The sequence below is a fragment of the Girardinichthys multiradiatus genome, chromosome 15 (assembly GCF_021462225.1).
Source record: "Girardinichthys multiradiatus isolate DD_20200921_A chromosome 15, DD_fGirMul_XY1, whole genome shotgun sequence".
Classification (NCBI taxonomy): Eukaryota; Metazoa; Chordata; class Actinopteri; order Cyprinodontiformes; family Goodeidae; genus Girardinichthys; species Girardinichthys multiradiatus.
The window spans coordinates 15,476,666-15,492,839 of record NC_061808.1 but is presented as its reverse complement, the minus strand read 5'-3'; the positions used below and the strand labels follow the sequence as shown (position 1 = coordinate 15,492,839).

At 42.2% G+C, this 16,174-nt stretch overlaps 1 protein-coding gene across 2 annotated transcripts in view; it reads left to right on the top strand.

Annotated features, from left to right (window-relative positions):
• The window catches only part of akap12b (A kinase (PRKA) anchor protein 12b), a 50,010-nt gene extending 34,044 nt beyond the window's left edge, over positions 1–15,966 (top strand). Inside the window, exons 1-3 of one of the 2 annotated variants that reach the window (XM_047387974.1) lie at positions 5,666–5,898; positions 9,186–13,292; positions 15,902–15,966. In XM_047387974.1, coding sequence (XP_047243930.1) covers positions 5,874–5,898; positions 9,186–13,288 — 4,128 coding nt within the window. In that variant the 5' untranslated portion in view covers positions 5,666–5,873 and the 3' untranslated portion in view covers positions 13,289–13,292; positions 15,902–15,966. Of the gene's footprint in view, positions 1–5,665; positions 5,899–9,185; positions 13,293–15,901 lie in introns of those variants that run through there. The other variant, XM_047387972.1, reaches the window with a different exon arrangement.
• The last annotated feature ends 208 nt before the right edge of the window (positions 15,967–16,174 follow it).

Here is a 16,174-nt window from a genome sequence, read left to right as displayed (position 1 = left end):
AGTGGTCAACTTCAACAGTAAGAATGAGACTGAGCAATATGGCATCATGGGGAAAGTTACAAGGTGAAAACCACTGTTGACCAAAACTAACACAAAGATTCGTCTCACATTTGTCAAAAAAAAAAACCGACCAGATGATCTAAGCCTCTTTGCAAAAACATTTTGTGAACCAACAAGACAAAAGTGAACCTTTTTTGAAGCTGTACCTCCCATTAAATTTGCCGTAAAACGAAAAAAAGGATTTTAGAAAAACAACAGCATTCTGAGAGCTAAACATGGTGGTGCCACTGTGATGGTTTGGGGTTGTTTCACTGCTTAAGGACCTGAAAGACTTGCTGTAATTGATCGTAAAATGAACTCTGCTTTCTAGTAGAAAAACCTGAAGAAGAATGTTCGGAGGAGGAGCTTGTCCAGGGCAACTTTCAAGCAAGAACCGCCACTCATCTCATCACATTAAGATGGAATACTTTTTTTAATACTTTTTGCAGCACTAGAGGCCTTTATTTTCTAAATTTTTCCGACAGTAGGCAGACAGGAAATAGGGGCAGAGAGAGGAGGAAGATATTCGGCAAAGGTCTCCGGGTCCGGGACAGCCACTTCAAGGACTGTAGCCTCTATATACAGGTTGTGTGCGTAACCCCTACATCACCAGCGCCGCGCCCATTTAGCTGGAAAACCTAGCAGGATCACATAAAGTTCTGGACTAGTGGACACTGGTATCCAGCTCAGTTAATACACCAAGCTCAAAGTTTTTATTGCAAATCAAATAAATTGTAAATGATTAAATAATCCAGCTCTGCATTATTCATCTGTGCTTAGAGTTTAAAAACTACAGTAAGAAAGTAAAACTGCAAGACTGTCCCCAAGACCAAACCGCCTCCCGCCCGCCGTTGTTCAGGACTTACTCATCTCCTCAGGCACTCCTCTCTCATCTTTCCCGGTATCAAGGAACCTAATCTCTGTCCTTAACTCCTAACCTCCCCCAGGCATATGGAGTATTTCAGAGAATGGACCAAGAATGTGGCTGACCCCTCCTTTTCTCCTTCATTACCAGTGCAGCGGCCACTCTGACACTCCAAGTTAGATTCATTTATATCTCACAGACATTGCTGAAATCTTGTTATTAAGGGTGTCAAGAAATTTGCAAATTTTTCCACTGAACATGAGAAGGACTGTTTTTTTGTTTTATTGGACTGTTTAGGGATTAATTAGATTGAAACACTTACGATTAGATAAGATTTCAAGATTAGTTTATTCAAGTTCAAACCGTAATATTAACTTAGAAGCTGCCAATCATTTTATTTATGTATTTTCACTCATTTGTGAATGATAACTTCCAGGGACCTTTAGGACCTCCGCTTTACCATTTGTACATGCAAGTATGTACTAAAAGACACGATGATGCCTAACAACAACTGGAAGGGCAAATTGCTGATGCAGATATCTCAAGAATGCAAAAGAAAGTGAGGATGTGTGTAGCAGTTGGCAAATTCTTACAGAGCATGGTTCAGTGAAAGCGCTGCTGGACTTAATTTAAAACTTGTGACTTTTGGTTTCTTTGGGGAAGCAGAAATACTTTGTCGCTCACTTGTTTTAAGGTAACTGTGTGCAAGTTGTGTTCAGTTTGGTGGAAGCAACAGCTTCTGCTTTAACTAAAAAATAAACAAGTCTAAGACATCATAACTGTACTTTTCATCTGATAATGCTAAATCACAGAATGTACGTTCCCTGAATGAAACTGTACACAGTGCATGACCATAACGGTAGGAAATGAGCAGAAGGAAGAGGAAGTGGTGATGTCAAGAGCTGACTGCAATTCCTGTCCGACATTCTTCATCCATCCATCGCTTCAGCCTTGTGCAGCAACAGACGGATCGGGGGATTATTGTGCAGGAAGGACTGAAAAAAAAAGTGGAGATGGAGGATTGAAGAAAATTAAATTGGGGATTCAATGACAAAGTGGAAGGAGCAAAAGAGAAAAAGACGTAGAAGAAAGGAGAATTACTCAATGAAACAAATCTCTCTAATCTGGTCTCTCTCACCCTGCTTCCATTTCCTCCAATTATTTCAACATCTTCTTGTACCGTTCTTGGAAGTATAAGAGGCGGTGTCTCTGAAGCTGTCCGGTGATGTCATTCTTTTTGTAATAAAAAAAAAAACCTCCACCCATCACCCCCACCATTTGCCCCTCCTCCTGCCTGAAGACTCAAGACCCCACCTCAGACATTCCTGAATTCAGACACGTTTTCTGATTTAACAAGATATGTGGGGCGTCAGCCACCAAAAACTCAACTTTGTGTTGTTGAAGTTTAGCTATGAAATTTGCTTTTTAGATGGAACGATTGTTTTATTCAGAGCAACATTTTTCTGCTAAAAGACAAAGAAGAACAGCCTCCCTTGACACCCAGCTCTCTGCTTGCTGTTTTTGTCTTGTAAATGTTTTTTTTTGACAATATAGTGTATTTTCACACAGTGAAACTATACTGCTCTTTGGTCTTCACTGTTTTTTACATATATGTTCCAGAATTTGATTCTCAATTATTTAAACAACAATTGACCTGCCAGATATTTTCGAAATGCTACAAAAAAAGGAAAACTCAACATAAGGGGAAGTTTGTAGTTATAAGTAAAAATCAGAATGAGCATGTTTGTGCCAAACTTTTTTCAATATTGAAGTGCTAATCGGCTGAGCTGTCAAGACACACTTTTAAAAGCTGGTAGTTCTGATTCTGTTTGGCCTTTTACACCAAAGTCGGAGCCATGTTCATCCAGCTAATGGTTAAGCCTCCACTTGTTTTATTAGGCGTTTTTGGTTAAACACCGTAGTGTGTTGAGACAGTGTAACCGCACTTTTTTTGTTTTGTTTTTAACCGTGTCTTGTCTGCCAGAGTAGCGCTCAGAAATGTAGTCTGAGTGCCAAGAAGAAGCCCAGCAGATTTACTTTCACAAGTGGCTTTAAAGCTTTGCTTGATATTTATAAAAGCAACTTTATTAGAAACTGCTTTCGGATTATTTCAATTGTTACCGACACGGAGACAGAAATGAAAAGGAAAAACATAAGAAGCACGAAAGAGAGAGAGGTGGGGCAAAAAGGAAAGGGGGAGAGAAGGAGAAAAAAATGGAGGATAAGATAACACCCTGCTTGCTTCAATACCTGCAGAAACGTTCACATTAACAGCTTTTTTACCAAAAAATGCACTGTACTTATGAATGCAAGATGTATTTAGTGGTAACTGCGGCTCAATATAGAACATTTGTGTATCTGTTAACACCTGAATCTTAACACCTGTGGGTCTGAGTGTGAGTGTGCTTGTGTATACAAGTTTTCTCCAGAAAACCAACCACACACCTGATCCCCGAATGTGCCCCAGGATGCCGGCCACCCGCTCTCCCACATGGTACAACCTGCCGCACCATGCAGGCCGGCCAGCCCCACCACCAAAGCGAAGCCACATCTGAATCAACATTGCACACTGCCTGGCCAAGACCCCCTCGCCGGAGCCCAGTGCCCCCCCAACCGACAAACCAGGGCACTAAGGAGAGATCCAAGGAAATCAAAGCGATCCTGAGAGAGCCGAAAAGCCAGCCCCAGCACCAGACAACCCCCAAGACCCGAACCCCAATCCCAGCCCAGATCCCGACCAGAAGGCCCGCTCCCTCTCTCGACTGCAGACCCCAGACGGCAAACAGCAAACAGGGGTGTGAAAATGTGGTGTTGATGCATTATAGTGTGCATTTCAAAAGAGAAGCACCCCCCCCCCCCCCTCCATAAATCCTCTTCTCTGTATTGTCTGTAGTTTGCCTCTGCGTTGGGCAGTCTAAATAAAAATGTGTAAGTATGTATGAATGTCCAGGAATGTGACTGATGTGGCTGAGTCACATGAAGGAAGTTCTGGGGGAAAGGGAAATGTGGGTCGGTTTTACTCCATAAATTCCCATCAGCCTGACTCACCGCCCACTCAGCATAATGCACCGCTTTAGTGGCCATTATGTAGCAGAGTACAGATAGTGACATACCCATTAGATTAAAGTGGATGACTAAGATTTAAAGAGTCCACTGGGTTCTGACTTGTACCTTGCTGCTGTTTGTTAATCCATTGCTGGAATAAAATTATATTCCTGTAACTGAGTCTATGTAATTTAGTTACCGAGGCTGAAGGGAGGATGCTTCACACAACAGCCTTTCAAGGGTCTCCTGCGTAATCCTATAAAAAATAATTTTGTTATCCACAGAAATTTTCACTCCAATATGATTTCTTATTAGATTTGCAACTTCCTCCCCTCAATTCCACACACACAAACATTCACACAACTCCCATTTTTTTTAATCTCACTCTTGCCTGCTCCGATAGGACTATTTGCAAGCGGTCTTTGCAGGACAGACAAACAGATGTAATAATCCGCACGTGATGAAGCGCCAAAGTTACAGAGACAGACTTATAACCAGCAATGTCACATAAATCTCAGGCACATTCTTCATTAAGAAAGGGATGCTGCTTTCCAACTTTCCAACTATTTGATTGCTGCTTTTATCACTCGGTTGTTGAGCTCTCTGGATGGAATTCACACATTCCTTCAAGACAATGCAGAAGTGTGACAGATCTGATTATGCTGGTATTTACCTGAGGAATTATCTGCATTCCTTCTCTCCAGACAAAAGCTGAGTTAAACGTGTCTGCATTGGAGCAATTGAGAGTGGCCCTATTAACATTCAAACAGCAGGGGCCGTGTAAGGACTTGGCGGCCCTCCCAGTTCATGATTTAGGTTTAGGATCTGGATATGAATAATCATGTTCAAGGACAAGTTTTGCTGTTTTATGTTAGTCTTTAGAAACTGAAAGAAAGTCAGCTGGGAGATTAGTATTCGTATAAAGTGCTGAAGTTAAATCTGGGTCACCTCAATCAGCATTCCTACATGACTGTTGACATGATTAAGGTCAAAGAGGATGTAAATCACACCACTCCCACACATCTCCAAGAAACCAGAATTTTTAAAGTTTTTTTTTTAGCCTGGAAGTGGGGAGATGTGAGGTTTAAACAGATCGGTTCAGTTATTAAAAGTTAAAAAGAGAGAAGTATTGAGCCATTTTAAAATTAATCCTTTGCAGAGTGTTTTTGTCATGATTTAATAGAATAAGAATCAGCTTCTTTGGTCGAATGTATACATTTGGTGAGGGAAAATATTTTTTTTATGTAAATATGTAGATATAATATTTTTTTCCAAAAGTAGAAATCCTGTTTGGTGATGAGGTTCACCTTAAAGCAGGATAAAAACATATTAATATATATTAATAATATAATAAGCATATTCGTATATTAAATGGCCCAGTCAAAGTTCACATCCAAATCCAACTGAGAATCTCTAGCAAGACTTGCTTCTCTAGCAAGAATTGATGGAATGGAAAAGGCTTTATTGAAAGATAACATGATGTGCTTTAGTAATTGTTGGTGGATGATGAGGATGTCTGACGGAGTGGAGATGAGTAAAAGGAGTTGGATTGTGGTGTGTGTGTGTTGGCGGGGGGTGGGTGTGTTGTTCATTCAGAACAGATGAAGAAAGGCAAGGGGAGGTGGGAAGAAAAAGGGGAGGTGGGGGTGGTCCTAACCATGACATGTGTGTCAGTCTGTTGAAATGTGTGTGGAGACCTCTGGTTACTTCATTCTGCTGGATGACTGAGAAGTGCTGGAAGTGAGAAGAAACAGCTCCAGCCCTCAGAGGAACACGTAGTGGAGGGAAAGTCTAACTTTTACAAAGTTTGTAGAGAAGTGAAGAAAAAGTGACTGCTAGGGTTTACTCGTGAATTTTTTTCAGTTTTTAGAATTTTAATTACTTGCATCTTTTCTGGGTTACCCTTTTTTTCTGGCTTCTCCCAATGCTTGGAACAATTACTTTAACAGGTAAGAACAAACATTTTTATGTCCGAAAAGCTGATGCTTTTTTGTGCCTATCAAAATCATCTTCAAATCAAACTATTTGTGTCATACATCTGTATTCATTCATTTAAATGAAATATAACAGACACTCATTTGTGTTTGTTTTCCTTGTATATATGAGTATTGCTAAAAGCATTGTCGTATCGAGGGTGTGGTTAGTTCGCGTTGTGGTTTGTGGATGTTCTGGCATGGATGAGTGATTTCCGTTGGAGAAAGCTTTGCCTAGACTACTGCAGAGCATCATAATGTAAAAAAAAAAATATTTTCACTTATATGTTTCCTAGGAATAGCCTCAAAAAATAATTATCCTGAATCCTGAGAACACCTTAAACATGTTTTAAACTTTTTAGTGGAAAAGTGTCCATCAAGAACCAGCTGCCACAGTGTCTTGATTTTTTTTTGTTTTGTACAGCCCCACATCTGAGCCAACAGTGCATCCCATCATGTGAGGTGTTTTATTAGATTGGTGGGACTCTTAATTCCCAGTGGGAGTATTTACCCACGGGGAATGTTTCAGGACAGAGAAAGGGGTGTCTAGGATTGATTGCATACCAAAACATATCCTGTTTCCTAGATTTCTTTATCTTAACTCGGCAGGGTCATTTAAGCAGAGCAGGACTCCATCTGTATAAATTAGAACTTTACTGATTTAACACAATGTTGTGTTATCTGACTGGGTAATATCTATTGTTATCCTCCCCCTCTGCACAAACAGAGATGCTCTGACCACACCTTTGAGATGTGTGTGTAAGTGGGGGTGGAGGAGGTGCTGAGTATCCTCTACTTTGGGGGAGGGTGGAGGGGTCTCCTTGGATTGCTTTTTAACTGACTGCTCTTGTTTTGAAACTCCAGGTCATGCACATATTTGTATACAATCTCTTGAAAGATTAAATGCTTTTCGGTCTCTCATCCCGCCCTCGTAAATAAAGGCGACCCCAAAGAGCCCCAACTGAAAAACACTCTGACTTCAGTGCAGACCAGAGTAGATCCACTGCAGCCAGTTTTTAGCTCCAGCTCTGATATTTACTATGAAAGCTCAACCTCACACATGAGAGCTTGTCTCCAGCTGAGACAAGCATCCCAAATATGTGTGTCACAAATATGTTACACCCTAATCCCTGCATCCATCCGGCAGTCACCTCTGTACCCAGCTTCCCTTTAAATTCTCTCTGCTCTTTGCTCTTCCTGCAAATATTTACAGTCCGAGGAGTTTGACGGTCGACTGAGCAGGAAGACAGAGATCAAAAGGACAGAGAAGGTGCCAGTAGTCTGTTAAATCAGCGTGATTCCTGTTATATTGACCATGTAGATACACAAAGCAGTGGCTTGCCAGGTTTACTTACAGTGTGACCCCCTCCCACACTCTCACAAACACATCTTTAATAACCTTCTCTGTTCTGGGACCTAATCGAAGACAGCTCAGAGAAACTGGAGTGAATATATATATATATATATATATATATATATATGAACTTAGATTAGATTAATAGCTTTTTCTGGCAGTGATTCAGGACAATCTCTGTGCCTTAACAGTATTGCGGCGAATAAATAACCTAAAGATTCCATCTGTGTAAGAGAAAGAGCTACAAAAGCTTTGTTGTCATTATTAAATCACCTGAATCCTTTCCCCTTTACTACTTTAGTAAAGTTGCCAAACTCAACAGTTTAAACTTCCTGCCAGCTGTAGCCCGGCTTGATAACAAAAAGGTCGACCAGCCCCCTTCCTTTATTTTCCTGGGGCCAGGGAGGGCTTGGAGGCTATTGTGTTTTTGTATGCCTGTGTCTGGTTTGGAAAGGAAGGGGGGGGGGGGCCCATCCATCCTGCTGTGGTGGAATTTGGGTCAAGGGGATTGCGACTTATTTTAAGGAGGGGTACTTGCATTGTTTGATTTCAATAGGACATGGGCAGAGGCAAGAAACAGTTTACCCAAAAAAGCAAACAAACATTCTTGAAGTCCATTGCTATTTAAACACAAACTTCATTTAGCTTGTCTTAAAATAATTTTCCAAAAGTCGGTGTCAGCAGCATAATTTGCATTCCTCTCAAGACAAATCTATGCAGAAGAGGTGGGCGTGTCGATCATCAAACATTTGATCGTCATTTTTGCAGATAAATTAAGAGCGAAATGCTGACATATTTCATTGGTGGTTAAGAAAAAATAACCTAAACGTTTATCATTTCTCGTCCAGTGGAACAAACCTTTTCTGCACTTGAAAGCTGAAATATTCTTGGAATGCAGTCGATGGTTATAATTAAGAAAAAGGGACGTAGACCAATGCGGATGTGCAGTTTACCATTTTTGTGTGGCTCGACAACATCTAAATTATAGAGATTTACTGACCAGATGAGTTCAGTTTTTATAGAGGAATTGAGCTGACATCAAGCATTTAAAAAAATGTATTTAGGTTCATTTAATATAATTTTACCTAATTCTTTTTTTTTTTTTGCAGTTAGCTGGTAGTTAGGTTCCTACGGTGAGCTTGGTTTAAACAGCAGCTAAGTTGCTCTGTATGTAATCCTGTAACCTGATTCCTTGAGCATAAATCATTCTGGGATCTTTTTTAGAGACCTCTTGGTTTTTAGAAGGGAAATTTCCCAGACTGTAATAAGGTCTGAGGAGACTCCAGCAGGCTGTTGTTCCCTATCGGCAAACGCCTACATTTGTCATAACGCTGACTGACCGACATGTTGAATGTGTGGTTTACATCTGCTATCTCAGCTATTATTGCAACATTTGCCCAACATTGTGTTTAACTGCAGAGGAATGCCTACAGTAAGATAAGTGTCTCTCTCTGGACTTTAAAAGCACCACAATGAAACCCAGACACATTTTAAAGTGGCAATGTAATCTAAAAAACTGCATTAGTGTGTACTGTTTCAAATGAGTATGTGCATTATTTATTTGTATACCCATATGCTTTTTAACATTTACACATAGCAAAGTAATAGCTACACAAAATATTTGAAGTTAAACGTTGTAGTACATCACCAGGAGGTCAGGATATTAACAAATACATTTTTATTTAAAGCTTTATATGAAGCATAGAGTAAATTATTCTGACTCTGCAAGTGATTTGATTTCCTCATCATTAAATTTAGGTCACAGATGATAGTTTTTATATGGACATCATGGGGATTTCATTAGGAATCTTTCTACAGCACAACAGGGCAGACAGAGTCAAGTAATAAACTAAATAGAAAAATTTGATCAAAGTCTGACAGAAAGTTCATTCTTTTCTTTTTGTTTCAGTTGGCCAGCCAGATGGTGTGTCCCTGGCTCAGAAGGAAGAGGCTCCAGAGACTACAGAAACCGCCCCGGTTGAAGGGACTCCTCATGTAAACAGCGAGAAAATGGATAAAGAGTCGCCCAGTGCAAATGATACTTCTGCTGTTGAAGACAAGGTAGCAGAGGAAAAGACAGATGATGCAGGAGAGGTCGGCTTCAAGAAGATTTTCACCATAGTGGGCTTGAAATTCACACTCAAGAAGGACAAAAGTGATGAAACGGACCCTGTGACGCTTCTGACGGTAAAAGATAAAGAGGAAGAGGAGGTCACCTCGGCCAAAGAGCCTGCAAAGGCCAAAGAGACTTCTGTACCTGAAGAGAAAACCCCAACTGATGAAAATAAAGCCCAGACAGAAGCATCTACCCCTGAGGGAGATACAATTAAAGATACAGACAAAGATGAATCCACTGATGCTCAGCCTGAAGGCACTGCTGCTGAGGCTGCTAATGAAGAAGTCAAGGAAGAAAGAGCTGAGAAAGACGCAGAAACCACACCTCCACCCAAGGAGACTGGTATGTCCCCTTTCAGAAAGCTCTTTTTCGTGGGACTCTTCTCAAACTTGAGAAAGAAATCCAGCATCAAGAAGACAAAAGAGGAGGAAGAAAAGGAGGCTGCTGAAAAAGAAGAAACAGCTAAAAGGGAAGAATCCGCTGCCAAGGAAGAGGAGTTGAAAGATGTGTCAGAGCAGGTGGCAAAGGAGGAGAATGCTCTGTCAGAGGAGGAAAGCAAAGAGGAGAATGTTGCAACAGAGCAGGAAACTAAAGAAGAGAAATCAGAGACTCCAGTGGAGGGGAAATCTGAGCCTGAGTCCAAGGAAGAAGCACCAAGCACACAAGAGGAGGCAAAATCAGAGGCTACCCCAGGGGTGACTCCTACCGAAATGACTACTGAACAGAACAAACAAAAAGACCAGGCTGAATCAAGTTCAGAAGAGAAGGTTCCGGCTGAGTTGAGTGCTGAGGTTGAGCTACAGTCGTCACAAGAGAAATCAAAGCCCCATGGAAGCCCCTTGAAGAAGCTCTTCACTGGAGCTGGCCTGAAGAAACTCTCAACTAAGAGACAAAAGACCAAGAAAGAGTCAGAGTCGAAGCTCACCGAGTCTGGTGAGCAAGTGGTAGATCCTCCTCCGTCTTCTGCTGAGTCTGAAGAGACTGCTAAAGCTGACAGCGGGCCCTCATCTCCAGAGGCATCAGGAGAGCATGCTGTTGCTGCAGAGGCAAATCAACACGATTCTAGCCAAGAGGTTGAAGGGGAAATTGCATCTGATGGTGAGAAGAAAAAGGATAGTGTCATTGCCTCCTTTAGAAAACTAGTAACACCCAAGAAGCATGCTAAAAGATCTTCTGATAGTGAAGATGAATGCACAAGTGACAAACCAGCTAAGTCTGCCACACTGTCCTCATCTGAGAGCACTCCACTAGCAGAAAAGAGTGTTGAGGAGGAAGAGAAAAAGGATGACAATGCCTCTGGAGAAGAGTCGAAAACTGAAAACAATGAGAAACTGACCAGTAGCACTGAGGAGACCAAGAAGAAAATGGACACCTCTGTCTCCTGGGAGGCTCTGATGTGTATGGGTGGACCCAAAAAAAGAACAAGGAAGATCTCTGACTCTGATGATGAGGAGACCAAAGCTGAAGAGGAGGTATTAGTAGCTGCTGCAGCAGAAGAAGATGTAATGGAAGAAGGGAAAGACAAGGGTGCCACTGCTCCTTCCCAAAATCCTGAAAACGAAGAAATAGCTCCTGCACCTGAGCCAGTCAGCACCCCTCCTGTAAGAGAGTCCCCCTGGAGCACACTGAAACGCTTGGTTATGTCAAAGAACAAGCCCAAAAGTGAGGAGAAGCCAGATGGGCCTGCTGACCAAGCCCAGCAAGACACTGAAACACAAAAAGAAGAGTCCACTTTCTCTTTAAGAAAGCTCTTCCCCGGACGCAAAAAGAAGGTCATAGAAAAACAAGCGTCTGCTGACCAGGGCTCAGGTGAGGAGGACTCTGACACCCCAGCTGTGGTTCCTCTCTCGGAGTATGATGAACAAGTTGAAGCAGTACAGGAAACACCACAAGAAGCAGCTACAGTCCAGAGTAAAGGGTCTGTTGAGGACAGATCACCATCATGGATTCCAGCCAACATTGAAGATGCAGAAGATCAACATGATCAGCTCAGTGATATTCCAGAGGAGGCGGAAAATGCAGCTACGCCTAAATCCGTTGACACTGACGTTCCAGAGGATGAAACTGACGACCAGGTTACTAAAGGTCCAGGCCGCACAGGACGCAGACTGTCCTCTGCTGAGGTGAAGCCTATTACTCCAGCTCCAGCTGCAGCAACCTCCCCCGTTCCACAGGGACCCAGGCAGGAGAGTGCAGAAGAGGTCATTGGTGCAATTGAGGCTCAAATAACTGAAATCCCAATCCAGACATCTGTGACTCTGCAAGATGTTCCGCTGGAAAAAGCTTCTGCAAAGTCCGAGTGTTACCCAGAAACAGAAAGCGCCAAGACCATAACCATTGCTATCCTGGAGCCACATGCACATGATGAGGCGGTGGCTCTTTGTAGCGGTCTCACAACCAATGAGATTGCTGACGTTGCTGTGGAGCAACCTGTGGAGCCTACATTAGAAGGCATAGGCCTTGTTGGTGATGCTACTAACGTTGAGATGGCTGCAGAGGAGAAATCATTAGAACCACAAGAAGCTGTTGTGTCAGAAGATCCTGTCCTCCAGGCTCATGTTAACAAAGTACAAACTCTGGAGATTGAGCCTGTTGCAGATAAATTATTTACTGAGGTGGCAGAAGTTGAAGTTGCCACTGAAAGCTATGAGCCTGAGATTGAGAAGGTTGGAGCTGTTAGCACTGAGAACTCTGAGGTCATTCAGGCCACAACACAAAATAAGAACTCCCCTAAAACTGTTGTGGCCAGCGCCATTCCAGAAACAGCTGTCTGCATCCAGGGTGTAGAAGTCTCTGAGGTAACTCTAGAGTCCAAGGAGGGTATAATGAACACACAAGACGGGACCCCTGCTGTAGCTGAAGAAAATGCCAAAATACAGGGAGCTGAAACTGCTGTCCCTGCTGTTGTGCCAAGTGATGAAACTGCTGTTATCACTGATACAGTGGTTCTTGTTGCTCCAAATGAGAATGCCGAGCCAGTTGATGCTGAACAAACTAAAGAAGAGAAAGAAGTGAAGGAAGAGGTCCATGAGGCCAGTGAGATTGAGACTCAGAGTGCGGTCATTGCAGAAGCTGTCATCAAGGATGCTGTTGATAAAGTTTTAGAAGATGCACCACAACCCAAAACGTCAACTGCAACCACCCCAACACCAGTCCAGGCAACAGCTACAACAGAGAGTGAGATTGGCATTGCATCTGACCAAGTTATCATCACTGACACCCCTGTTCCTGACATCTGTAAGAGACCAGTCCAAAAATCCCCTCAGCCCTTATGTGTTGCCATGGAGGTCATCGAGGCCCTCCCAATAGAGGTCACAGAAAACATTGAAGAGGATGACAATGAGGAGGAGAAACCCAAGAAGAGTTTAAAGGAAGCTGTGGAGGTACAAATAAGTGAAGATGCTGTCATTGAGGAAGAGGTAACAGAGATCAAGGAGAATGATGTTGAGGAGAAAGACATCAAAAATGATCCGGAGAGAGAAGTCAAAGAAACCTCTGAGGTTGAAAACAAGTTGGAGGCTGAGGAGGAGAAAGAAGAGAAGGAGGTTGAGATCCACATGCCAACACTGGTGGTCCTGCAATCAGCTGAAGAGGTTGAAGAGCAGCCCGTGGAAGTAGAAACCGTGGTGATGCTTGACGGCGACAGTTCCAACACCAGCGCAACAGCTGAGACTCCTTCAAGACAAAACAAACTCCCAGAGCTGACAGAAGAGCCTCAGGAGTCTAGTTCTGCTGAGGCTGCTGCTGCCAATCAACACACGGAGGCAGATGAAAGCCAACTGGAGCAAGTACCATCAGCAAAGTGTGCAGAGGTGATGGCGCAAGTGATCGAGGTGATTGAGGAGGCTGTGAAAGAGATTGAGCCTGTGTCCACAGAGATCACAGCAGCTTCATGAGCAGGTTAGACTTGTACAGCATACAGTAAATCTACTTGTTCTTAAAGGAAATAATTTTACTTAAAAAGCAGGGATTGATTTGTTGGCCTATCAAATGGGTTTCTTTTTAATATCAATGGGTCGAACTTTTATTAGAGAGTAGGGAGGGGATTTGCACACCAACCAAATGAAAAAGCTTTTGTTCAGGCTTTGAGTAACCTGGGTACCTTTGATATCAAAGCAGGAATGCCGCCATTGACTCCCGTCTTTGTAGGCTCGGGTCTTAAAGGGAAGCGGTCTGTGTGAGGGGCAGATGAACTTGTGCTGAAAGGCTGATTATAATTCCTCCTCTCCCTCCCCTTGTTTTTCTTCCATCACCAGCTCAGTATGGAGTCAAGAAACCGTGTCCAAGTCTGCAAGCGTTAAGATTTGATTACAGAGTTTCAAAGAACAGAAGTTTATCTTCTCCATTTTGACTACATTTGGTTTTGCATGTCTAGGATAGCGAATGGTCCAATTTGCAGTAATGCTGTATAGACACTGAATGATGTTAACTGATAGGACCAATGAATACAGGTGTAGTGTACTATCATATTTATTATACAGTCATACTGGTTTACTGCTGAGGAAACCAGTGGCCTAAGAGGAAAAAGGGATCAAAGGGATTGTTAAATCATTGTAGCATTTTGAAAAATGACAACACATACTTTATACTTTTGCACACTTTAAAAGAGTAATAACTTTTAAATGTTAAAGTTAAATTCAAACATTACGTAAAGACTAGAAGAGATACATCTTTAAATGAAAAGAAGCATTTTATTTGAGAATTAAAAGTTGTGGAATTTGATACTAATTTGTGTAACCTTGTAACAAAACATAAATTAATATAGGTCATATGCAGTTATCATCTTTCCTGCAGTAAATTCTTGCCGTCTGCATTTAGTATAAATCCAGGTTACCTGAAGCAAACGGCTAATCCAAGAGGACCCGAGATCAAAGGAGACATCCTCTGTCCTAACTCTACTGTCCAAACTCTAAAAATATCAAAACGGTTTATGTGAACACTATTTTATGGACCTTTAAACTGTTGTCATGTTTGCATTGTGCGCTAATTTGCAAACAAGCAGATTATTTAAATGAAAAATGGAGCTAGGATGCGGTTTGGCACCAGTGATCTTCCTGTGTAAAACACATAGAGAGCAGAACATGTAAAATATTTCTGCTAAGCATAACTACCCAGCAGAAAAATAAGGTAGTGTCAGAATTTATAAAATAGTCCTAGCTTAAAGTGTTGTAAGAATGTGTTTTTATCACTTTACAGTAACACTGAACAGAAATGCTTCATATGTTGCATTTTCAGTATGTTTTACACAGGAAGATCATTGGTGACACACCGCCTCCTGGTTTGATTTCCTGTGTAAAAAATTAATTAGTTTTAGTTTAAACAACTGCCTTTTGTAAATGCAACAATGCTTTAAATTGCTTTGATGTTTTTGGTCCCTCTTAGACAAACCATTACCTTCAGCCTTCAACTGATCTAGATTTATACCATTGAAGAATCAGAATTAAAATTAGCTTTATTGCCAAGTTCGTACATACAAACAAGGAATTTGCCTCCGGTACACTTTGCTCTTTTGTTCTGTTTTTGCATTACAGAATATACAAATTTACAATTTACAATGTACAATATACAATGTACAATATACACATATCTAATAAAAAAGGTGCATTTGCAACATCTGTATGCTGTTGTTCTGTACTCTATTGAATGTTCATCACAGAAACAGCCTGGGGGAAGAAACTGTCTCTGTGGCGGCTGGTTTTAGTGAACAGTGCTGTGTAGCGGTGGCCTGAAGGAAAAACTCTAAACAGTTTATGTGCAGGGTGTGTGGGGTCTGCAGAGATTTTAGCAGCTCTTTTCTTGAACCTAGACCTGTATAAGTCCTGGATGGAGGGAAGGTCAGCTCTGATTATTCTCTCTGCAGTCCTGATTGCTCACTGCAGTCTGGACCTGTCCTGTTTTGTGGATGAGCCAAACCACACTGAGATGGATGAAGACAGGACAGACTGAATGATGGCAGTGTAGAAGATGACCAGCAGCTCCTGTGGAAGGTTGAACTTTTTGAGTTGCCTCAGGAAGTACAGTCTCTGCTGGGCCTTCTTTCGAACAGTGTCTATGTGTGAAGACCATCTCAGGTCCTCAGAGATGGTGGTTCCTAAGAACCTGAAGTGGTCCACGGCCGATACAGTGTTGTTGAAGATGGTGAGGGGGGTGTATGGGGGTGGTGTTCGAAAGTCCACCACCATTTCCACAGTCTTGAGTGGGTTCAGTTCAAGGTAGTTCTGACCGCACCAGTGTACCAGCCGATCCACCTGCTGTCTGTATGCAGACTCATCACCGTCTTGGATCAGTCCAATGACAGTGGTGTCGTCTGCAAACTTAAGGAGTTTCACGGACGAGTCCGATGAGGTGCAGTCAAGTCAAGAAGCCAAGAGAAATACTAACTGCTTTTAAAATAAACTCAGCACAAAAATCCTGACCTGTCGCTTCAAAGAGAAGTTAATGTCAAAGCATGTGTTGTATTTTTCTTAAGGTAATTATACTAAAACCATCTTTTTCTGTCTCCTTCTCAGCTGAGGATGCAGCACCATTGCCTTGGAGACATTCGTCAGGATCAGGAAGTGTAAGAGAAAAAGATTTAAAAAAAAAAGAGAGGATGCTCTGTGGTGACACATACTGACTAAACCACACCCATTGTGCCCAGAGAGACTGAGAAACAGCTCCTCCACAATCTCCTCCCACCTGTCCTCCGACTCTCTCCCACAGCCTTGTCACAGGGCCGTCACAGCTCACTGTTGCACCCTCACTCACCTTAACACACTTTTGCATGTCCCATCCCTCAGAAA